General features: G+C 37.1%; 1 protein-coding gene across 2 annotated transcripts in view; it reads left to right on the top strand.

Moving 5' to 3' along the window:
- Window positions 1–24,162, top strand: part of CD2AP (CD2 associated protein) — a 76,596-nt gene that overhangs the window by 44,320 nt on the left and 8,114 nt on the right. For both annotated transcript variants that reach the window (XR_004749229.1, XM_035320941.1), the window contains exons 5-13: window positions 4,540–4,660; window positions 6,326–6,510; window positions 9,792–9,900; window positions 13,229–13,320; window positions 14,038–14,142; window positions 15,648–15,684; window positions 16,071–16,130; window positions 17,821–17,980; window positions 20,157–20,299. Coding sequence is in view for 1 of the 2 variants with exons in the window: in XM_035320941.1 (XP_035176832.1) it covers window positions 4,540–4,660; window positions 6,326–6,510; window positions 9,792–9,900; window positions 13,229–13,320; window positions 14,038–14,142; window positions 15,648–15,684; window positions 16,071–16,130; window positions 17,821–17,980; window positions 20,157–20,299 (1,012 nt within the window). In the remaining variant the exon portion in view is untranslated. The remainder of the gene's footprint in view (window positions 1–4,539; window positions 4,661–6,325; window positions 6,511–9,791; window positions 9,901–13,228; window positions 13,321–14,037; window positions 14,143–15,647; window positions 15,685–16,070; window positions 16,131–17,820; window positions 17,981–20,156; window positions 20,300–24,162) is intronic.

The following is a 24,162-nucleotide window of genomic DNA, read 5'->3' as shown; positions in this document are numbered from 1 at the left end:
TACTTTTCCATTCTCATAGCAAGGAAATAATTATGCCTTCAGGTAATTATGCTTTCAGATGCAATTGAACTAATGATTTCTAGAATTTGTTAGCTTTGAATAAAACCAAGTGACTTTTTAAACCTGCTCACCAAAATCAGTCTCATAAATTCCATTGTGTGAGAGCGTTTTTTTAAAGGAGTAGTCCTGGGTAACCTCATTCATCAGTTTAATTTGTCGATAGTGCTTGTATGCAGCAGTCCTGACTTCATAACTGCTTACATCGGACCATTCTATAGACAGAACAATGTCACTGGATACCATCCAAACAGTAAACTGCTTTGGGAGCTGCTGTTTTGAGTCTCACATGTTAACTTTCAGAATTATTTTGGGAGGGGTGCTCAGCACGATGTATCAGAGAAGACCAAATAGCTAATCAAAACAAAAAGATTAAGGCAATTATTCATCTGGTTTCCTAGATAGAAATGATTTTTTTGGGGGACATGATTTGTAGTTGTTTCTGTTCTCATGTTTATTTCTGTGCCGTGCTCCTTCCTTTCATATACCTCACCTGGCTTTCAAAAAAGAGTAAACTTGAAGTTGGTATGCGTCCACAGAACTTTGTGAAAATAGCTGGCCTAGGAAAACTTTGTGCACTAATCTCTCTCAGAATGGGTGCAAGGAACACATATTTGTTTAAAACACAACAAAGACAACAAAAACACTTTAAAATAATGATAAGAAAATACATATTTGTAGTACCCATCACTGTAAGCTGTCTGTCAACCTTCATGTTTGTTTATAGTGTTTTCTGGTTATATCCTTTCAGTGCATTTGCTTTATGTTGAAAGACTCAGTGCAGTTTCTCTATTTCAGTAGACTTTTTAGTGATTGAATTATTGCTCTGTTAAGTTACTGTATAACTAAGTAACTTTACTGAGGAAAAAAACTTAAACTCTTACTCAAATCACAGAATCACTTAGGTTGGAAAAGAACTCTAAGATCATCAAGTCCAACTGTTAACCTAGCACTGCCAAGTCTACCACTACACTATGTCTCTAAAATGCTACCAGGTAGAAAAATATTGCAGTTAGCTATTAGTACAGAGCTGCTTACACACTAGTTTTACGATGGTGTAGAATAGATCTGTTGGACGTAGGATAAATCCTCTTCACAAAACTATATTGATGGACCGTGTCTGCTTGCAGCCCAGAAAGCCAGCCGCATCCTGGGCTGCATCCAAAGCAGCGTGGTCAGCAGGGCGAGGGAGGGGATTCTCCCCCCTCTGCTCTGTTCTGGTGAAACCCCACCTGCAGCCCTGTGCTCAGCTCTGGGGTCCCCAGTGCAAGAAGAACGTGGAGTTATCAGAACACTTCCAGAGGAGGCCACAAAGATGATCACCTCTCCTGAGGACAGGCTGAGGGAGCTGGGGTTGTTCAGCCTGGAGAGGAGAAGGCTCAAGGGAGACCTTATAGCAGCCTGCCAGTACCTAAAGAGGGCTACAGGAAAGATGGGGAGACACTCTTTATCAGGGGGTGGAGTGATAGGACAAGGGGGAATGGCTTTAAACTGAAAGAAGATAGGTTTAGATTCGATATAAGGAGGAAATTCTTTACTCAGAGGGTGGTGAGGCCCTGGCGCAGGCTGCCCCGAGGAGTTGTGGGTGCCCCATCCCTGGCAGTGCCCAAGGCCAGGCTGGATAGGGCTGGGGGCAGATGCCCCTGCCCATGGCAGGGGTTGGGACTGGATGGGCTTTAAGGTCCCTTCCAACCCAAACCATTCTGTGATTCTGTGGCCAGAAATGTGAAGAATCATAGAAAATACTGTCAGTTGTGGATAAGTTGTCTTCGCTACTATAAAATTATTCTTGCTCTCATTTATATATAAAAGGTGCTATTTATATAACAGGTAACTTAGAGTTACAGATAATTTAGGATTATTACTTTGAGAGAGCATTTGGTTACTTCTTTGGAGAAAATAATAAAGCAAAATCAACTGCTCAGGGGAATAAGTTCTACCAGCTACACCTGATAACAGAGCAGTGTTATCAGGTGTAGCGCTTGCAATTGTATTCCTAAATTGAACAGTTAGTCATTTACAGTAATGATCATGAAATCAAAAGTGGAGGTCATGGCTTCAGAAGATAAATGACTCATTTTGAAGAGAGCAGGAGCAGGTTGAGGAGCAGAGAAGAAGGCCTTTGTGCTCTGTGGCTGAATCAGCAGGGCCTTTTGTTTACAGAACTTGTGGGTTATGCATACAGAATACACAGAGTACATGTGATAACTGTATAATTTCTCTAAACTTTTTGTTTCTCCTTCATATCTTTTCCCATATTCCTGTCAGATGCAGCCCTAAATACTAGGTTTAAAATAAACTTTAAAATAAACTTTTTTTTTTTTTTTTTTTTTGTAGTATTCTATTTGTATTGCATAATACAAGTTCATAAGGCTCAACTACTGGATTTGTTTTTGAAGTTCAGACTGGTAAAACTGTTTCAGTCATTTTTTCCCCCTTTGTTCAGAAGTCTGAGTGTTCATCTTTTTATAGCAGCAACTTGATGGAATTCAAAAAAAAAAGTACCAATGCTGTACCAGAGTTGTATCTCCCTCTTGTGGAAATTGTACCCTGTAGTAAGATTTTGAAATGGAAGATGTCCTGAAATTGTCAGTGTTAGCATTCAGAAATACACGGTTGCTCTTCACCAAGCCACATAGAACCTTTTTATTTTCTTCATCTGTTCTTTAATGTTGATTAAAGATGCATTCTCTGGTAACACTGGTTTGTATGTCATCAGGTTTTTTAAGGACTGCATGGTGAGGAGACTGACACATGCTCAGAAAACGTTTAATCTATTCCTGCCTGTCTCTGAACTGGCATTGCTTTGCCTTGCAAGTCTGTAGAGTGCTTTGCTGACCTTTTCTCATGGCAGAAAAGGAAGCGATGTTTCAATTTCTTTCTGTATCATAAGCATGAAAAGACCCTTTCTCATGGCTCTTTGGTAGTGATTCAGGGCATTTTAATTTTAGTTTTCTGTCATGTATTATGTAAAGCATGGGGTGCTGGAGCCTGATCAGCATCTGTCAGGAATCTATGCTTGAAATTTGATTTGCTGGACCAGTCTCCATATTTAAACCATCCACAACGCAGCTATATTTGATAGCTAGGATGTTTTTAAAAAGAAAGACGTTTTTCTCCACTGCCTGTCTGTCTCTGTAGCTGCCAGGCTTTGCATGCATTCTGCCTGCCTGGAGGTAAGCTAGGGTTTAAAAATTATGTCTGTGTGTCAGGCGTAGTGTCCTACAAAGCAAGGCTATAAAAAGATTATGTAAACAGCTGCTGTTGTATTCTGTTGCTTTTCTTTCTCTTCTGAAAACAGCTTTCCAGCCTTAAAGTAGAAAACTTCCAAAATATTTCAGTTGGTCTTGTCTCAAGTTTAAACGTTGTTCACTGGGCAAATTACCTTCACATCATTTTAGGTATCTTCAAATGTGTTCATAAAAAATAGAAATTGAAGAACACAATTATTATTCAGTCTTCTGGCATTGTATTTTACACCATCACCTACGTGTGCCCAACTTTTCCTTGTGTTTTGAATGGTGTCGTATTCAAGATGAGCCTTCCATTAATATTTTAGAGTGAATAACACCAGGAATCCAAGCACTTAACAGAGCATCATAGGGTCCTTAAAACAAACCTAAACGGGTTTATTTCTAGTACAAAAATGAGATGGTTTGTGAATAGCAAAGCTAACAAAATTTTGTATCATTTCATATCTAGTGGACTTGTACCCTTAGGATCACAAAACTCGGGCATCTTGGCAACCTTCGCTGGTTGGCCAACTCGGATGGGAAAGCTTTCATATCTTCTAGCTGATCTAGAGGTAGGCATCTGCTCTTCAGCCAGCTGTTTCCTGCCAGAAGGAATGGATAACAGAGTAGTGGAAAACTAAGCTGTGATGTCCCTAGGGACTTTTCTCTTTTCTACTGAACATCATCTGTAGAAATTATCTTTGATCAGAAGACACAAGTTTCAAAATTGGTTGAAGTTGGTCAACAGATACAGGACCAATGGAAATGGGACTGGTGGAAACTGGACAGGACAGATTGGCAACAACAGATTGCCTTAGAAAGCTAGGCTGAAAATTGTCTTTACTTCATAAGCAGTTTAATATTTTCTTCTATTAAATAGCTGATGCTTGTTGTTACCTCTCCTCTTGAGAAAGTTGATGGATGTTTTGCTGCTCTTCTTGGTTAAGTGGCATAGGATTTATCTCATGTTCTGGGATCATTGCTGTGGAGGTAGAAGTGACAATATATGATTTTATTGTTCTTATTTTTACCTACTGTTTCTATGTCTTTGGTAGTTTTTTTTAAAGAGAAATTGTGGTCATTTGAGCTTTCGCAAAATTGTTCATAGAATTTTAAAAATGAATTCAATAGATACAAATTTCTTAGATTTCTTAAATTGCTTAGATTGCTGTATTTAAATGTTGCAACAGGTGTTGTGCTTCAGTTTCCTTTTTGCTTAATTAGTAATGTGCAAAATATTTCTGTACAGGTAGAAGAAGGCTGGTGGAGTGGAACACTAAATGGCAAGTCAGGGCTGTTTCCTTCTAACTTTGTGAAAGAATTGGAATCGACGGATGATGGAGAAACACAGGACACTCCGGATGACGCAGGTGGTATTCTGTTTTGTTGTAAGCACTTAGCAAAATCATTTTAAATCTCATATAATTTGGAACATTGTGGATGTAGTACAATTATATTATTTGATTCTAAGAATAAAATATGTTTCATGTGCTGTCTTAACAAATACTAAAATGGACACTGGATCAAACGTATACTGCTTGGGTTGTTTTTAAGGCAGCTTTTAAATTTAGCCATTCCTTTGTGGCTCTGACTGTATAGCTAAAAAAGAAACAGACAAGCTGAACAGTAGTTTAAATGCTGAGGGGTGCCAGACAGGTGTATGCTTTACAGGCAATTATTTAATCTGTTGCCTTGAAACTGTATTTCTGAGGCCTTACGTTTTTGAAGACCTGTTTGAAGGCTGGGGAATTTTGATATAGTATTGCTGAAATGGAAGCAGTGTCCTAAAAGGAGTTAATGCTTAAAGAAGGCAGTATAATGTTCAAGGGTGAAAAGCGTATGTTTTTAATATTTTTCAGTAATGTACATCCACATTTGCAAGATGTTCAGTACTAATAGTTTCTAATAAGGGTTTGCTCAGAGATGGGGAAAGAAAAAATAATTGGATTTTTTGTAAATTCTGGAAATAATTTCAGTAGTGTAAGCCAAGAGTAGTTTAATTTGAACAGTCCCAAATAGTTCAACAGCTATTTAGAGCTCAGTTTCCCTGAGATTAGTGGTATCTGGTGAGATGAATGTATAAATGAGTATGTGTCCATCTTATTTCATGAATACTGAGATACAGAGAGACTGAACAACAGTAACCTAAAGTGATTGTGTTTTCTGTCAGTATCTTAGAAGTTATCATTTTCAGTACCTCCACCACCCACCCTCCTGCCTGAGGGTTATATTTAATGCTCAGAACTTTGACAGTCAAGGTCTCAAGTATCTGCTATATTTCTTTACTCCTGAGAAAAAGTAAATTCTCTGTTCACTGAGCTGTGGTCTTTTGGAATTTTCTCATCAATTAAATTTGTAGTTATCCATTTAGAGAACTAAAAGGAAAATAACTGAGTGAAGAGTAATATAGTTCAGAAACTGAAGTAGGAACACAACTTCAGTGTTACCAAAACATAAATAAATTCACTAGAAACTGAATTCAGGTATTTTTTTGGTATTTTGAGCCATAGGAAAACTTCACTTAATGCCTTGAGAGGCATCAGTGTCTGCTACTGCCCCACAGTTTTCTTTGTTGTGGCTGTTGAAACAAGTGCACTCATTTTGGGGTCATGATGGCCCTTTATTGATTATAGCCCTTGGCAGCCATAGCTCTGCTGCATGTGACAAGCTTTTAAATGTTGGACAAAACCCATGTCTTACACTACTTAAGCAATGGTTCATAAAATCTAATGCAGAACATGATGCTGATGATAACAGACTGGAGCCTCGATGATGTTTGAAATGGCAAGAAATATTAATGATGTAATGACTGAGTTGACAGAGTATTCAATGTGTGTTGTTTCAAATGATCTTATGTTAAATATAGAGCTAGAACAAAATGGGAGGTATTGCTGCAACAATAATAATATTATAGCTGCAATAAGCTGTTTGTAAGAGCAGTGCACACAGCTGTGTCTCTTCCATTTTTTTTCCTCTGAAGAGCAAAGAAATAATTTCAGCTATTAAAACAAATTTTTTTTTTTTTTCACTTTCAGAGTCTGTTTTCAGTGGTCCTACCTCACCTGTGGCTTCTCCAGGGAATGGAGCTGAACCTGGATCTGGACCAGCACAGCCAAAGAAAATACGAGGCATTGGGTTTGGAGATATCTTTAAAGAAGGCTCAGTTAAACTTAAGACAAGATTATCCAGTGGTGAACCAGAAGATAAAAAGCAAGATAAGGTATGTAGGGGTTTGTGTTGTTATTTTGGGGTTTCCTGTATTTAAAAAAGAAAATGTGGAAACTGAAAACGTAATCTTATAGATGCTGGCAGTTTATAAAATTTGTCAGTATTGTTCAGTAATCAGGCTGTAATCATCGGATACCAAAGACAAGGCAAGAAGAGGGTCTTGCCTATAAAACAAAGCAAAACCCCTCAGACTTCTTTCACAGTTAGTTATGTACCATGGATGCCAAAAGGTCTAGTCAAATGCTTTAACTTTTTTTTTTCTTTTAAAGAGGGAAAATCAAACTAACATGAAAACTGTCTGTTCAAAAGCCAGGGGGTTTAAGGCATACATACCTACTGTAGTCTTTGGTAGTTCTTTTATCTGTAACAAACTTTGTATCTAATCAGGGGCAGGACTGTTGAGTCTTTCTATGCAAGTTTAAGAAACATTTGGACTGTGCACTTAGTCACATGGTCTAAAATTTTGGGTAGACTTGTGTGGTGCCAGGAGTTGGACTCTGATCCTTACGGATCCCTTCCAACTCAGGATATTCTATGATTCGAAGTTGAATGTAGCCTTTAAATCAAGGAATATTTGGGTTTTTTCTTTTTTTCCTTCATGTTTTGGTGGATGTTGAGATTGTGGTACCGCGTGTCATGTGTCATTACCAGTGGGAATGTCCTTCAGTGAACGCTGCCAAGTTTTTGGCTTCAGTGGTGTCTCTATAACCTGAGATTGTGCGAGCCTGAAAAATACCACTTAGCAATTTTGCATCCTCTTTTGTTTTCCCTTTTTGTTTGAGTGAATGGTGAAAGGGGTACTTTTGTTCTCCAAATCTAACTTAGAAGTTAGGAAGTACTACAGAACATCACGTTATTTACTTACTTTAATTTGAGTTCTGGTATGATTTGAACTCAAGGAAGCTCTTGCCCCTCGTAAGTAAAACAGCAATGCATTTATCTTGAAATTATGCATAGTGTATACCAAGAACTTTTTTGTATGTTTTTCCAGTTTCTGACAGCTGAGGTGTAATTCAGTGTTTCAGTTTTTTATAGAAGTGATCAGTTCAAGAATGCTTTTAAAACTTTGTCCAAATTAATTTTTTTGTCTGTGGTTATGACTGTTTTTGGAAAAGTCAATTCTGACGGATTTGCTTTCCTCTGCCTGTCCAGAAGTAGTTGTGCTGGTGCAGGGCAAAAAAGTGACATGACGGCAGGAAGGAGCGAGTCCTCAGGAAGAGGGCAGGGACAGATACTTTTAATGTGTTGGTTCCCCCCTGCCCCAGTAGCAAAGCTGAGAAATGCTTATCCAACTGTAGATGTTGTGTGCATCCTTTTTTTTCTGATTCAATCAAAACTTCAGATGAATCAGAAAACCAAAGTTATCAAAGCGTTGTCTATTGTAGCTGGGGTATTGATTGTAAAGTCCCAGGTAGGGCACATGCGTTTCCCTCTGTTCTCTCCAGGTTTATCCCTCAGTGTTCATGAGAACCACTACATCTTTGTGTGAATGCTGTTAGAGGAGGCTTTCAGGAGCTAGCTTTTTCAATTTGCCTTCTTGTTATAAGACTGGTTGTCCAAAGGCATGCTTCCCCACTTTCCTGCTTGTAACTAGGGGGTGGTAAGATCCTGTCTAAAATATATAGAGTTGATAAGAAGTCTGCTCAGTCATTTTGAACTGTTATTTATGCACAAATTCTAAGATATGTTGATGCTGTATTTTGTTTGTTGGCCAGTCTGCTAAGTTGTTGTAGGCAGCTTCTCAGCAAGATGGGAAATGAAGTGAGAAAACCAGCTTCTCATAGTTTGAAGACAATGAAATAAACAGTTGAGGTTTGCATTTAATATTCCACTTATGCTTATTCCCAAAGACATCCCAAAGGCAGATAGGCTTAGAGAACAGCATGAGGAGCCCTATGGAGAAAATTCTTATGAAGGTTTTGCTAAAACAGATAGTTTCTTCAGATACGTGCTCAACTCACATTGGATTTGAATGGAGGGATGTTGGAAGGGCATTCTCCATCCTTAAGCTAGTAAAGAAATAAAAGCTGTCCTCAGGAAGCTCTAGAGCAGAGAGGGCATTTTTTTTTTTCCCTCTGGGAATTCAAGGGCTGCTCAGCACAGGAAGACCAAGCACTTAGACTCGTGAGCAATTCAAATGTTTACTTGCTTTTGTAAGATAGATTTCAGTCAGCTCCAGTATCCTGCATGGGTTCAGGTTATTTATACACTGCCTGCCTAAACTTCCTCTCGCACTTCCAATTGCATCCTTTTTTTGGAAGGGGAGAATGTAGAAAACTTTCCATACTGGACTTCTTTAATCTCCTAGGTGGGTTATTTTAGTGCTTCCTTTATGTAGCGCTCTGCAGTGAGTTAAATTGCATATGCACTCTGAGAACATCCCAAATGGCCATAGCTTCCTCTATGGTATGTCAGAGGTATTAAACGCCAGCCCACAGACACCATCCCTTCTTAAAGAGACTAAGGCTGGTTTCTGTGGCATCAGTAGGTCTGCAAATTCTAGCGTTAAGGGAAATGAACAGAATAAGTAAAAGCAGTGGGATTTTTCTCCTCAGTAACACTGCTAGGGTTGCTCAGGTAAGCACTGACTAATATTTGTAGCTCTTATGACTGTGAAGAAATGAATGCAGCTGAAGCTGTCTCAGTCTTCCTGACAACTCCATAAATGTCTTGAAATGAAAGCTGGAGCAATTATTTTGGTTAGATGTTAACTCTGAAACTGTATACCAGTTGTGATGCCTCCACGTTTTTTTTTGGTGCAGGAGAAAATGTCTGGTGAGCAAGTGTCTGTTTGGGTTCTGTTCTGTTTGAATCTCCAGGAGCGAAGGGAAGCTGGGACAGGCTTTCACGTGCTTTTATGTTTTCCTAAGTAATGGAAAACTGATTACCTCTTCAGCTGAGATGGTTTATGGTCACTGAATATTCCTGTGTTATTCCAGTGCCAAGTAAATATGGTCAGAGTTACTTTCAGCAGAGCTGTTAAATGACCACATCTGTGCCAGAGAAGGCAATTTCAGGGTAATGGAACAGTAACGCTTGGGAAGGTTGAAATACGATTGCAAAAATCGAGCTGGATGTTGCCAGATATAAAGCTGTCGCTTTGTCTGTAGTCAGTAGACAAAATTTTTGTTGTGGTGGCCATAATGAAGTAACTACAGTAAGTTAAGTGCTTAAAAAAATAATCAGTGAATCTCTTGGAGGTGATAATTTCACATCATCTCAGCTACTGAAAACATGAGTTTCTGTTAACAAAGTTCTCTTTCGTTTCTGTAGTCCTCACCTCACCATCCTCCTGGAGCCAAGCCAATTCATTTTCCTTGCGTAACAAAAATGGAAAACTCGTCAGAAGGAACAAAATCAGAAGGTGAAAGTAAGCCAAAAGGTAAGGCTAATGGAAATATGCTTCTGTTGCTTGATAGTCCTCTGTGGAGAAGTATTTGGTTGTCAAAACTGATTTGTTTTCCCCTTGTTGGTATTATACTTGTGTATACTGCTTTTTGTGCATATTGTTTTTTATCTTTGAGTTATTCAAATGCAAAAGTGTCTGAAAGAGTGTTTGTTTGAATTTCAGTGAGAAATCAATTGTAGGGTTGTCTCCCAGAAGCAAGTAAGGCAGGGGCATTAAGTTTGTGTTAATTCATGTTGATGTGCTTAAACTGGCTTTCATTCTGCCTAGTTCTTAGTGGTCAGCTGGGATGCTGGAAATCCGTTGTTGCAGAGCAGCCCCCCAGCTCGGTTTCTGTTCCTGGGTGATAGGAATGATGCTGTATTTGCTGTGGAGTTGCTCGTGTGCATGCTGTCTATGGTTGTATGCTGGGTTTCTTGCATCAGAAAGTTGTTCTCCTGAAATCTGTTCTCCAGGTAGCCTGGTTCCATTTATAGTGATAAAAATGAAAAAAAAAAAAAAAAAAAAAAAGGAAATTTTCTCTAAGAATCTATGACGTTTTTTAACTACTAAATTGCCTGGCTTTATCTAGAGAGATACTCAAAACTTCTTTTGGGAGTGCTGACCCCATTAAAAAATTATATGATGTGTGGACAGCTCATTTTGCCTAGTTCCAGAAACAATGCTTTTTCAGCTCCTGTATTGGAATTCCAAGTGTGCTTTTCTTTTATGCAGAAATCACTTATTTTGGCATAAATGGGTTATTTTACATGGAATGCATCATTTGCAGAATTACGAAAACTTCAACAAACAGCTGGCTTTTTGCCTGCCTTTAGGAATTGTGTAATCTAGCAGAACAGAGCAGTTGAAACGGTGGGTTTGTACAGCCAAAGCAGGGCTTTGGCTAAGTTATAACAGCAAACAGGGGATCTGTGCCACTTGAGCCATACGTTGCTTTATTTCATTGGGTAGATGTATGCATGGCCATGTTTATAAATAGCTGATTCCAGTTTAGGGGTGTTTAATGTAGTGGGGTAAGAGTGGTTAACACTTAGGTTTTGCCATTCCAAAGCATATATCGAAATAAGTTTGTGTATTTTTATGTAATTTGGATGGAAATTGATGCTTACTTGACCTTTATCCTGACTTTGAAGTATATTAGAGATTTTAGTTTTAATAGATTAAAGTTTTCAGCTTTTAAACCATTCCAGCGCTATTGCTGGAAGTGCTTTTCTTGCAGAGCCAGCAAGACAGAGTGCAGCCCGGAGCATTGCGAAATTTGGCTTGTCTTAAACTTTGCATAAAAATTAACCCAAGTCTGTCTGAAAAATCTGAGTGTTCAATACCAAACATTCAAAACATTCAGTATATAGCTCCTTTCATAATTTCAAGTGCATTTCATGCTAAAAGTCACGAAATTGGACTAATCCAGTTAGCCATGCTGAGTTTCTGCTCCCCAGATAAATACATCTGAAAGGAACCTAAGTACGGTAGTAATAAATATTGTAGGAGAATATTGGTAAATAATACCTATAGAAACCATTTAAGAATGTATTGTAACCTTTGAAAGAGCTAGGTTTTCTTTCTTAATGTATTTATTTTAATATAGACTGCACTGATTATGCATCCTCGGTTTTAAGAGAGTTTAAAATAATCTGTCTTCAGTATGTTAACAAATAAACAGAGGTCTCCTAAAATATTTAGACTTGTGTGCCTTATTTTGTTACGCCTCAGCTATTTCTGGGAAGCTTGTTTTGGCCTCTGGTGCAAATATGTAAAAATATTTTGTTTAAAAAATAAAACAGAAATCACCACTTGGTGATTTCTCCCTCCCCCTTTATGTTAGAGGACAACATTTGTGATTCCTGCTACTTCACGGTTATCCCTGAGTCCTTGGAAAGGATAAAATTTAGTCGATGTTTTAATAAGAGGTAGTTCAAAGTTCAGATTTATTACTTGGTAAGCACCGTATGAAAGTGTTAGAAAGTGAAACTGGACTTTATCTTAATGACTCGGAGAATATCAGGCTCACAAAGTAAGATGGTGAAGTGACAAATTGTACCTGACCTTAATGGAGGTGGGTGGGTTTTTTGGGTGGAGCTCACCGCCTGGATGGGCAGAATGATGCAGTCTGCAGGGTGCAGCACTTGCTGTCGCCTGCCTTCCGAGCAGCTGGTGCAGAGGAAAGGCCTTCCTGACGTGGTTTTTGTGTGTGCTGTGGGACTTGGTGTATCCAGGGCAGGAGGAGAAGTGCATGGAGAAGGAAAGAAGCAAAGGCTTGTGTAGCTCAGCTGTGCTGACCGATTCTTCCAGCAGCAAGGAAACGCGTGCCTTGTTACGGAATCAGGATGTACACAGGAGATGGCCTCTGAGCAGGAGTGTATGCAGCTGCTCACCTGTGTGTGTTGTCCAAGTCCTGGTATGTTGTGGCAGCACGATGGAGTCCTTTCTATTTTCTTTGGCTTCCTTCATCTGTCAGATACAGAAACCTAGCCTTTTTAGCTGCTAAATAACTTTTAGATGTGCTGCGTTTAAAAAAAAAAAAAAAAAGTGTCAAAAATGCTTTCCCATTAAGACTTCTACGTTAACATATTTTGGCCTTTGTGTTGTTTTTATTCTAGCGTGGGAAAGGAATACAAATCCTCCATCTTTTTCAACTGAAACAATTCTCACAATTTTAAATGGCTTACTTACTGCCCTGTACCAAATAGAAAGAAAGGAATTATTCTTTCTGCTTTTACAGAAGAGGCTGTGACTGTCAGTCATTCAGTTGAGGTGTGGTTTCAGGTGGTTATAGCCGAGGACTTCCTTGCTTCAATTACTTGTTTTCGTTGCAGAATTTCAGCAAGTGTGCTGCTCGGGTGTTTGAAGTTCCTGTAATTATAAGTCACCATGAAACAATTGTGTATATTTAATTAGGCTTATTATAAAAATCTCATATAAACTCGCAATAAAAATCATGAATCACTCTTTCGTCTAAAGCAGCAGAACTGAATATATAAGGCAGTGGGGATTAGTTGTGTTAGATAAGCTGTTACGATTTTAAGTGAGCAGTCTGCTGTGGATAAAAATATTTTAGGGCATTATCCCCTGACCCCATGAAGATTTATCTCCCTTGCTCTGTAAATATTGCTATGAACTTGATTTTCTCATTATGTGAATGACATGGTGAACACTTTGTAAAGCAGTGTCAGATGGTGGTTCCAGAAGGGAAGGATGACTGTAGTATTAATTTCTGAGCTCTCCTTTTGGATAGCACATGTAAGCTTTTATGTACTTTACTACCAATGGTATGCAAGTGTAGTAATTAACTGTGTCGTTCCAGCCAAGGAATATTGCAGGACAGTATTTCCCTATGAAGGCACAAATGATGAACTGAGTTTTAAAGAAGGCGAGATTATTCAAATCATCACTAAGGTAAGATGTTCAGTCCGCTTTAACCATTTGTAGCTTTTTTAAGTTGTGCACAGGTAAGTAGGATGTAGACAAGAAAGTTTACTGGGTTGAATAAGGTATTTGCTGAAATATTTGAATGATTTTGTATGTTAATGCACATACTTCTGTGTTAGACAAACTAAAGTTTCTATCCAATTAGAGATGTGATGGATTTCTATGATACTGAATTAATTCTTTGTTTTTTTTCCTTATGTCTTAACTTGGTTATTTCTTCCTCAGAAGTGTATTCTGTCGTCTTCATGCTTTTCAGACTAGTGAGCCTGCTCAGTCACATCAGAATGACTTTTATTTAGTAGAATTGTGTTATTCCAACTACAGAAAGTATTTACTGAATGTGTTTCTAGTGGAGGAAGTTGAGAACATTAAATCTAGTGGAGGAAGTTGAGAACATTAAAGATTGTGCATTGGATCATATTTGGTTTTATGTACTTCTGTTCCATTTGCAGATGTTAGCCTTGTATAAATGAGGAAATATAATTTCATATCCTGTATTTTAGAAAACAAAGTGACCAAACCTAGTAGATATTTAGCTGTTTCCCCTTGCTAAAGTATTCTTCTATGGAATGCAGTATTTTGGAAAAACAATTATATTGTAAGAAACAGGTACAGGAACAACACTTTCAATCTATCTTAGGAAAAAAATAAGGATTAATTGAAATATCCTATTGTTTGTTTTAGGATACTGGAGAGCCAGGCTGGTGGAGAGGAGAACTCAATGGTAAAGAAGGGGTCTTCCCTGATAATTTCGCTGTTCAAATACAAGAACACGATAAAGACTTCCCTGTAAGTTCCTATATATTTCTTCTAGTGTCACAAAAATGAATTGACAGAAATGCAAGGAATAAAAGACTTCAGCACATACTGCTTCTTAAAATATTAATACAATTGTGTCAGCTTTTAACTTTGTCTTGAATTAGCTATAATCAAGAAGAAAGATCTAAAGGTTAAACTTCTTTTTAAATTTTTAATTGAAACCTGCCTTTTCAGATTAACTCTAAATAATGAGGATCAGTAGGTCATATAGAAAAAGGTAGAGTTCTGATATTGTGGTGATATGTGTAACTGGTGACTGAATTAAACCTTAAATATTTTGAAAGGAGGCAAGCAGTCAGTCCTGTTCCATCTGTAATCCTGTAAGTAAATATAAGAACAAAATGCTGAATGACCCCTGTGGGACTGACTGGGATTTTTCTGTGTTAAGACTTGCCCGGTAGGTTGCAGCGTATAATGTTTGGATGGGATTTAGAAATAGCTTTTTTTTTTCTTTTTTCTCTCCATTATCTCTTGTGTTGACTTAAAGAAATCCGTATTTTCATGTTGTACTCCTTGTTCTTGTAATCCTTAGTCCGTGTTTTGACAAGATTAGTACGATGCTTTGGTTCTGACAAGTTTGTGTAGCAAAGATGGTCAAGTTAACTCCTGTACTGTAGTGGGAGTGCATTGGACAGAGCCCATACAACTTCAGCAATGTTTTTATAATCATCCAAGGGTTAGTAGGCTTTTGTGACCATTTTATGAGTGAGCATTGTCCTTGGTACAATCACGAAGATGGGTGTTCTAGAGCATTTTCATTACTTGGAAGCTGAGGGTGAGGTGGTTTGAGATGTGTGCTTTGAGGTAAGCCAGAACTCCATGATGGGGGAAATTCAAACTCATTTTTAACATGTCAAGGAAAGTAATAAGAAAGTGACCGCCTCATACAGTTTTTTTTAATGGCTAGAGTAGTTCACTCATCTTTCTCCACCTCAGTATAAGATGAAGAAACTCAGACCAATGTTTTTCATATAAATGAAGTGTTTGTTGCAAAATTAAATAGCTTCATGATATTTAGTTTAGAATCCTTGTTCAGTGAAAGTGATCTTTTTTTAATTGAAAAGTTTACCTGATTACTTTTTAATACTTCTGTTGTACTAACAAAGATTGAGGTTTACTTACTGAAACTGAAATTAAAATGGGTGTGACTGCAGCAATTCCTTGGACTAGAAAAGATGTAATTCTTAATTTTTGTTTGCACCTCTACTGCTTATGCTTGCTGCTGAAATGCTGATCTGAGATTTGAAGAAACCTTGCATTTTGTTCATGTTTTTGTAGCAGGTTGGCTGGGAAATATCAGATGAATTCCTCCAGTTCTATGTCTCTTTGTTTCTTGTCTGTATGAATTAACTGCCTCCTTTATGAAATGCTTTGAAATGAGCTATAAATAAGCTGGACACTACCTTATGCAAAACAGAAAGCAAACGTGTTTCTTTGTTTTGATAATCTGTTTTGCTTATGTACTTATTTTACAGAAGCCAAAGAAACCTCCGCCTCCAGTGAAAAGTCCAGGTATGTAAGATATGCCTGTTGATAAGTGTCTAAGGAAGTACTGAACTTCAGAAACAGTGCATGTCTTCAAAAAAAAATCATATACATTCAGAAGTAGCTTTGTGTTTCCTAGTAATGCAGCTATCCTTAGTTGGAGGTTACTTTCTTATGCCTTAGGTATTTTGCTGCTGCTATATATTTTCCCAAATTATGATGGAGACTACTTTGGACACATTTTAATACAGGCCTACAGTTTGATGGGCTCAAATGAATGTTTATAAATGGCGTTATGCTCCTTGCAAAGGAAGGAAAATACAAACACAAATTGGTTTATATCATATTTTTAGATAGTGACTAAGATAATTAAAGCTCTTTCAGAAATACCTATGATTTGGTTTTACACGCAGCTCCTAAACCTGAATTGCCAACTGGAGAGAAGAAATTCCCTTTGAGGTCTGAAGAAAAAGGTGAGACCTGTTTACTTCATAGTGAATTTCTGAATATATTCCTAAAAGTAAGTTACTAAGCTTTAGTTTAGCTGCTCTATATAACAGGCACCATGCTTAGGAACATGAAAGCTTCTGAAAAGTTAAGTGTGATAAAGAACAGTGCTTTTCTTTGGCAGAAGAAATGAGGCAGGAAAACTTTCTCTTGTATTCTGTTGAAAGTCAGTCTGAATAATTAATTATATGTGGTCTCTTCTGACCTTAACAGTTACTTATTTAGTTAGCAGTAGTGTTTTACTAGAAAAAATGTCCATCTATCAGTGCAGTATTTTACTGGTGAAAAATAACCATGTTGATACTAGCAATCAAACTGATTAAGAAATTTTTATATAATTATTTCTTTAATTCAGTAATTGAGCAGCTCCAATCTCAACCTATTCAACCATGTAATTTTTAATGCATATTAATCTTGCCTTTAATTGTCATCAAAAATTGACTGATCAAAAGGTAAAAGCAATGCTCATGTGCCCTTCACTGTAAATACAGAAATAGTTACTTGTTGGTTTCATGTAGTAATTTTGTTCAATATCAATGGCTAAGACTGGTATTTCGATTACCATTACTCTGCGCTCGTTTTGAGTCAAGCCTTATTTCATTGTGTTGTAAAAGCCAAAAAAGTGCCATGCCATTTTGTACAGCAGAAATGGCTGATTTTGGTCCTCATCAGGCCTCTGGTATTATCTTCATCCACTTAGCTGTGGACAGTTTTTATATTCAGATTTTGAGTGGGAGCAATTGAAGGGAAACCTGACTGATGGTAATTCAGGAATACAATTTGATGGCAGCATTTTTTATTCTACTTATGAACTTGGATGTTCTTACAAGTAAAAATGTATAATTCTTGAATTCTTTTTCTGCTAAAATAGAGGCAACTGATCTTCAGTAATACTGCCACTGGGCATTTAGGAATTTAAATCTTGTATCAGTAGACAGAAGTGAGCCCTGTGAACAGGGTGTTTTACACAGGACAGTCAGCACCACCAAGTGGCGAAATCTTGTACTGTCCTGCTACTTCAGAGCTTTATTCATTTTTTAACACTGTACTAAGAAAGACTGCAAAGGAATGTCAATTATTTTGCTTTGGTTTTGTTTTGTTTGCGTGTCCTAATGTTCAAAGGTCCCAAAGAAAGTATATGATTCTCTCCTGGGTGATTTTTTTTGTTGAAACCTCTATGATCTGTTTTTCAGAGTATTCCTCGCAAAGAAAATCAGGATTTCCCCATTCTACAGTTAGGGAGGTGACACACAAGGGTTTCAGAACTTCTCCAAAGGGAGTTAGCCATATGCAGGCAGTATTTAAAGCAAAAGCCCTTTGCCGTTTTAAGAGGAGATATGATGAATTCACAGTAAGGGCAAAGCAGTAGCAGTACAGAGAGATTCTTGTTTATTAGGTATTACTTGCAGTGCAATAACATCAATCTAGAATTTTTTACTACAATTTAATGTCAATAGAAAAGAACTTCCATAATGTTTTTTAGGTTCAGTTAAATAGATTGTGTGTTCTGATAATGTATCACTTAACATATCTATTTTTCACTGTTATCTGAACTTCAGTGAAAGTGTTTCTGACAGCAGTTGCTTTCTAATTGATTAGCATTGAAAGAAACCTAGTTGACGTGTTTTTTAACATTTTGGTGACTTATTTTGTCAGATGAAAAAGGAGTTTTGGATCAGAAGCCTTTGAAGCCACAAGCTCCTCAAGTACCACCCAAGAAGCCCATTCCTCCAAGCAAGACTAACAGCTTTTTGAGAGCAGGGTTTCAGCACCCAAAACGTCCAGAAAAACCTGCTTTGCCATCATCTGCATCCAAGTCAGTATAACTTGAATTGTATTTAACAAATATACTTTATATGGATTGTTTTTCTGTCTTCCTTCATGGCTGAGGTGGGAAAAGATGTATGTTTTAAAGGCAAAGAAGATAAAAGGATAAGCTTTGCACTGCACCTACCAGTTTTTCTTTTCTTCAAGTATTATCAATACGAACTTAAAGCTTCCTAATGAAGATGCTGAATCCATCTTGGAGAAAATATTACAGGATAACCATAAAGCAGATTAAGTTATGAGTCTAGTCTGCTTTGTTTTAAACCTGCCCCCAAAATGAAGAAGTTATAGTTAAAGTAGCAACATGGTATAAAAGAATCTCTGGATGTTGTACTTGAGAAAAATGTTATTGTCTTGGAAAAGATTTGAGTAGAGTCAAAGTTCAGTGTTTCAGAGTAAAATAGAAGAAGAGGAAAAGTTGAGCATAGTTAGTATCCATGCTAAAGGTTCTCAGTATGGCTCATGTCTTCTTTCATGGGGAAGAAAACAGTGCAGAGACTGGAGGTGGTTCTTGGATCTGTCTTGAGTATTCTCAGTTGAGTTTACTGGACAAATAGAAAACAGAATAGCCAGCAGTTGCTCACTCTTAGTTTCAGTTCTCTAAATTTTCCTTCTCACAGAGTATTTAGTATTTCATCAACTTTGCATCAATACAATCCCTCCTTGCACCCAACCCCTGCTGCGGTTTCCCTCCTTTCTGCCTCCATCCAGGTATTTTTCAGATTCTTATCAACAACTGCAGATCCATGCTGACAAGTAACTGTCCCTTTGGGATGTTCAGCTGACTTGAAAGAACCATGAGAAAGTGAGATCATGATGAACATGGCCTTCTACCAATAAAAAAGCAGACAGCTGCTACCTCAAGGAGCTTGCACCCTAAATACCTTCAAATATTCAGGGTGGCAACAAACGTTCTTTGGGTTTTATCTTTTTTCTCCAGCGAGTCCTCTATGTCTTGAGCCAAAAGGAGTAAAGGGAGAAAACAGGAGGGCAGTGAGGAAAGGTGAAGACTTTGGAGGGTTGACTCCAATAGCCAGCTAACGGAGGACAATCTAGGCAGCTATGGCTGGTCACACCCTGCACAGCCCTGGACACTTTGGGTGCTGGACTGAAGGATTAGACTGTTGCAGATTTCGTTCTGTTTAGGTTTCAAGGTTGTAATCATGTTTTATCACTTGACATTTTGGAATGTTTCCCATGTAGAGATTTTCTGATCTTTAACCAAAACGGTGTTCCCCGTCCCTCATAGTTAAAGATATGAAAGGGTACATGTGTGCAGCTAAAAGAGGCTGTAATAAACCGTGGTCCTTTAATAATTGCAAACTTTAAAAATATATAGGGTTTTTAAAATAGTTTTAAACACCTGAAAGTTTAACATTGCTCTAGGGAGATTAGGCTGTTAGCGCTTTTTCTGCTGTAATGAATTTCAAAAAAAGAGTATGGGCCATGAGTTTATGAAAGGGACACATAGTAGACAGACCAGTTGTCAGCTTCATACTGCATTTTTTTTTACAGTGACATAAATGATGGCATGAATTGTAAAGGAAAAGGTCATCTCTTCATTTTTTTTGGTCCTTGGATGATGTGACTGGGCATGAAGGATGCATGGCAGAAGCACAGCCAGACATACCAGACGTACAAGACACTTTATCCTGTACCCAGAAAAAAAAAAATAATTTGTTCTTGATAGCTTTTTTCTTTACCAAAAAATTTTGATGTGAAGGAGTCTGAGTATTTGTTTCTGAATATTTCAGGAGAGATTGTTGAAGGTGCTATTCAGCTATCTTGTTTTCTCTTGCAGTGAAGTGTGATATTTTAGGTTAAGTGCCAAAATATGCCATGTAGTAAATGCACTAAAAATTTTGGATACTTTTCCAAGGGGATTGTACATGTCTGACAGCTCTACAAAAGCTGCAAGAGTTGAGGTGGCTTTTATAATACTAGAATTGCTCTCTGAAAAACTTTAAGCAAGGATTTAAAGAACAGTAAAAGCTGTTTCCGGGGAGGTCTCTTTCCTTTTAATTCTTATTCTTGGTATGGTTTCCTTTTAATTCTTATTCTTGGTATGGTTCATGGTTTTTGGTAAACTATTTAACATTACTATGCAAACTATTTAAAGTTACTATATATTACTAGGTATATTTTTGCCACTTTTCTTGTTACAGGTCTAATGGAGAAGTCGTTTCTCTTCGACCAAAATCTGAAATTGAGCCAGTAGCAAAACCAAAGTTAGACTCTGAACAGTTACCACTTAGACCAAAATCAGTAGAGGTAGATTCACTTGTGGTAAAGAGCTCTCGAGAATCAGGTAAGAAAAGAACAATTTTTTTTCTGGGTCTTTCTGTTTGGATTGCAGTATCTTACAGGGTTAAAATAAGGTCCTAAATTTATACAAAATACCACAGAGTGTAATTATACCTGTTAGTGGAAAATGCTTTTTTTTTTTTTTTTTTTTTTTTTTTTTAAGAATAGTTGTAGGTAGCTCAGGGTAAGAGTTAGCAAATGGTGTCAGTAGGCTGTTTGGAGGTGGTTAAGCTCAGTGTTATAGCTGATAGGAAGGAACATAAGTAATGGCTTATTCTTCCAATTTGAAAGCATGTTTTTTTGCTATCACTTTTATCTTGAGTTTTTGTGAAATTGTTTTCCTTGCTGACTGGTTCTGTTTGTTCTTCTGCTCTTGCATTTTAGGTAACTTTTGCATTTTTAGCTAACTTGCCTATTTTCAGTAATGCCATTAACTTCAGCATTCTGCAATTAAATTCATAGCTACAATAGATTACACCTTTACCATACCTTACATTTTGGCCAGAGTGGTATATTCCATATTTGAATTTCATATTTATGGCTTTGCATAATGCACCCTGAACTAAATCTGGTATCTTTTTAAATCTAAATTTGTCTCATAAAAACATTGATAGCAGTTAGAGTACAGACGTTAATAATTCACATAGCCTGATCATAACATAATTGTATTTTGTCATTTTTTGACAGTACAACTGATTTATCTCATCTGCGTCCATCTTGTGCAGAGAGTATCTGCTATGGACTTATTTTTTTAAGCTCTAAATTGTTTTTATTGTGTGATTAGGCACTGCAGAAGAAGCTTTATTGTACTGTACCTGCAGTGTTTGCCTTGCATATCTCAATACAACCTTCTAAAAAAAAAAGAGGTTTTATTAATAATACATTTTGAAATTTTACTGTAAGTTGATCTTCTAAGGACAATTACGATATCCAGGATGTAGAATAGCTTGACCTAAATGATAATAAAGTTCACCCATGAATAAATCATTCATCAAACAAATGAAGCAATTTATGAATAGGAAGGACTTTTTCTGACTTGTTCATTAAGACTCATGGCATTTAAAATATGCTTCCAAGCTGAAGTGCTCTATATGAGGAAAGGTTAATTCAAGTATGCTTTTAATTGCTGTGGGCTGACCCCACATGAATAATAATTAATAATACATTAATTAAAACATATTTCATTAATTAAAAATAAAGCTAGATTTTCCTGAGCCACAGAAAGTTGGACTTTAGTATATATCAATATTACCATTGAATGTTCCCTATATTTATAAGGTCCTTCGTGTATGCCCTAGTCAGACATAGAAATGTTGTGCTACGCCTTGTTTTAGAAGTTTTTAATTGACAGTTTAATTACTGCCTCTGTCACTCAAACACGGAATTTGAGTGAGGGTATAGAGTAAACACTTGGAGGCCACAGTAAGCTTTGAGATGAAAGATTGATGCCCCACCTAGCTTTAAAAACATAAGCTTTGCCTTGTTGCTCAGAGGTTTAGCCCTAGGATTATGCTAGCTGTATTACCATGTTGCATAGTACCATTTATCCCCAGGAGAAAGCTCTGTGAAAAAAGATGGAATGTCTTTTTTCCACAGGTGCAATTGTCTTGGCACCTTTCATAACCGGATTGGCAATGTATTAGCTGTCATATTAGGCATTCATATATATAAAACCAACATTTTTTTTTTACAGATTAAAAAAAAGGGTGAAGTGGGGGGCAAAACAAAACACAAAACTATTTGATCTTATTTGCTGACATAAGATTTTAGAAGCTCAAAGAGAAATTTAATATGTGAATGCCTAGATAGAAGGGAAAAAAAAACATAATTCAGTGGTTGACAGAACCTAGCCTGTGATTTGCAGTCATCAGCGTTGTATTTCTAATAATCTGAGAAGTTTAAATCCAAAAGAGCGATTAAAGCGATTCTGTTTCTCCTACAAATGTTTCTTTTTCCTGCTTTGTTAAAATAATTTTTTTGTTCAGAATCTTTTTCTAGACATTCCTCTCCTTGACTTTTCTTTCCAGATTTTGTTTCCTATCCTGTTTGCCATGTTTCCCTTCTTACGTGTCAGGAAATTACCCTACCCTTCTCCATTTTGGTAAGATAACAATCTATAAGGAAATCCAAATGCTTGATGCTATACACATAGCCTCTTCTTAACTTCATAAGCATAATTTTCAGTTGCAGTTATTTGGGTTTCAATTTAAAATGCTTTTTTGTTTATTTGAATGCTTGTTTTCCTTAGCTGTTAAACAAGAAGTTACTTTAAATATATTTTACAATTAGGAGAGTGTACAGGTGGGGAAGGAACAAAAAAGACAAAAAAAAAAACACCACACAAGCAAAACCACACCCTTTTCTCAGTCCAGCTACTGATAAGCCAAGCATAGTATTTATAGTATGATGTATTCAATATTTATAGCACCTGAAGTGATTTAGGTTGAACGTCTTTATCTGTCTGTGCACACAAATTATGTTACTGTGAATTTTTTTGGCACTGAATTCTCTAATGTTGGCTATTTATTACTGTGAGTCCTGTAAAACAGCATTTATGAAAGTTACATATTGGGCAATGGCTTAATTATAGCAAATGTTTTACTACTGCTTGACTTCAAACTTCAGTATTTTAAAGCTTACAACTTTCCCTTAAGTTTTGGGGTACATTCACCGCAAGATGAGTAATAGGAAAAAGGGCTGCCGGCTTTTTTTCTCTGCAGATTAATGTGAGGTCTTGTCTTCTGAAATACTGCGTACATTTTGCTTGTACCATGGGTTTTTAAATCCCAGCAAGATGAGGTATATGAACCTCTTCAGCTTTGCTTCTTTTTGTGAAGGCTTTTTAAGAGAAACTGTTACGAATACACTAAAACATTCACAAATTTTAACAAAGCCTCTCACCTAACTGTCTCTTAAAGCACCTAACAATTCTATAATGTGTTTATCCAGGTTAAGCTTGCAGAACAGATGTTTCTAGTAGTCTGTCCTAAGTAACTGTTCCAGGTTAGCTTATCTTCCTCATGAAAAAGGTGTTCTAGCTCAGCCTTAAAATAATTTGTGGACTCAAATTATCTCCAGTTGTATGGTACTGCTCTTCTATCACAGGGAAGGGTTTCCCTGTAATGATTACTCGCAGACTGTCCTTGATAAAGTTAATTCACTGAAGTGGGTGTAATTGTGAAATTGTGGTGTGTTTCATCAGTATCCATATTGTTTTCAGTGGGGCAAAGATTTCTCCTAAGATACCTAGGAAATTTGTTATAAAAACTAAAATAATAATAAACACTCACCCACTTCCACCCCCTATGGCTGTAATGTACTGGTAATATTTTAGGGCTGAGCTGTTAAGTGAGGTATGTCGGTTTCCATTGGTAAGAGCTACTTAAGGGGTCAGGGAAACTTGGCTTTTGTGTCATTCCACTATCTATAATTTAAATTATTTACTGCTACAGCCTTGGATTTTATCTATGCACTCAAGTTTTGTGAAGTTCTGGATGCCTTAAGGCATCAGTTTCTGATGTTTACTTTGCTCATGGAGACAGGGCTAGCATTGCAATTATAATAATAATTCAATTTATGATTCTTATTTAAAATTTTGTTCTTCCTGCAGAAGGAGGATCACAGAAATGCAAAAATTGTTTTGATGGTGGGGAAGAGGGGAGGAAATGTGTCTATAATTTTCCTACCTTCTTGTTACCTTTATATTAAATACCTAACCAACATACGTCAGAATGTGAATCGGGACTTTGGTTAGTGCTTTGAGCTTACCGAAGACTGAGTAAAAAACATTAATATACACTCCTAGATCACTGCTGCATGATTTCTAACAAGTAAATGCTTTATTGGCAAAGACTATAAGATAAATAC

The sequence above is a fragment of the Oxyura jamaicensis genome, chromosome 3 (assembly GCF_011077185.1).
Source record: "Oxyura jamaicensis isolate SHBP4307 breed ruddy duck chromosome 3, BPBGC_Ojam_1.0, whole genome shotgun sequence".
In the NCBI taxonomy this organism is placed as follows: Eukaryota; Metazoa; Chordata; class Aves; order Anseriformes; family Anatidae; genus Oxyura; species Oxyura jamaicensis.
This window is presented reverse-complemented; position numbering and strand designations above follow the sequence as displayed.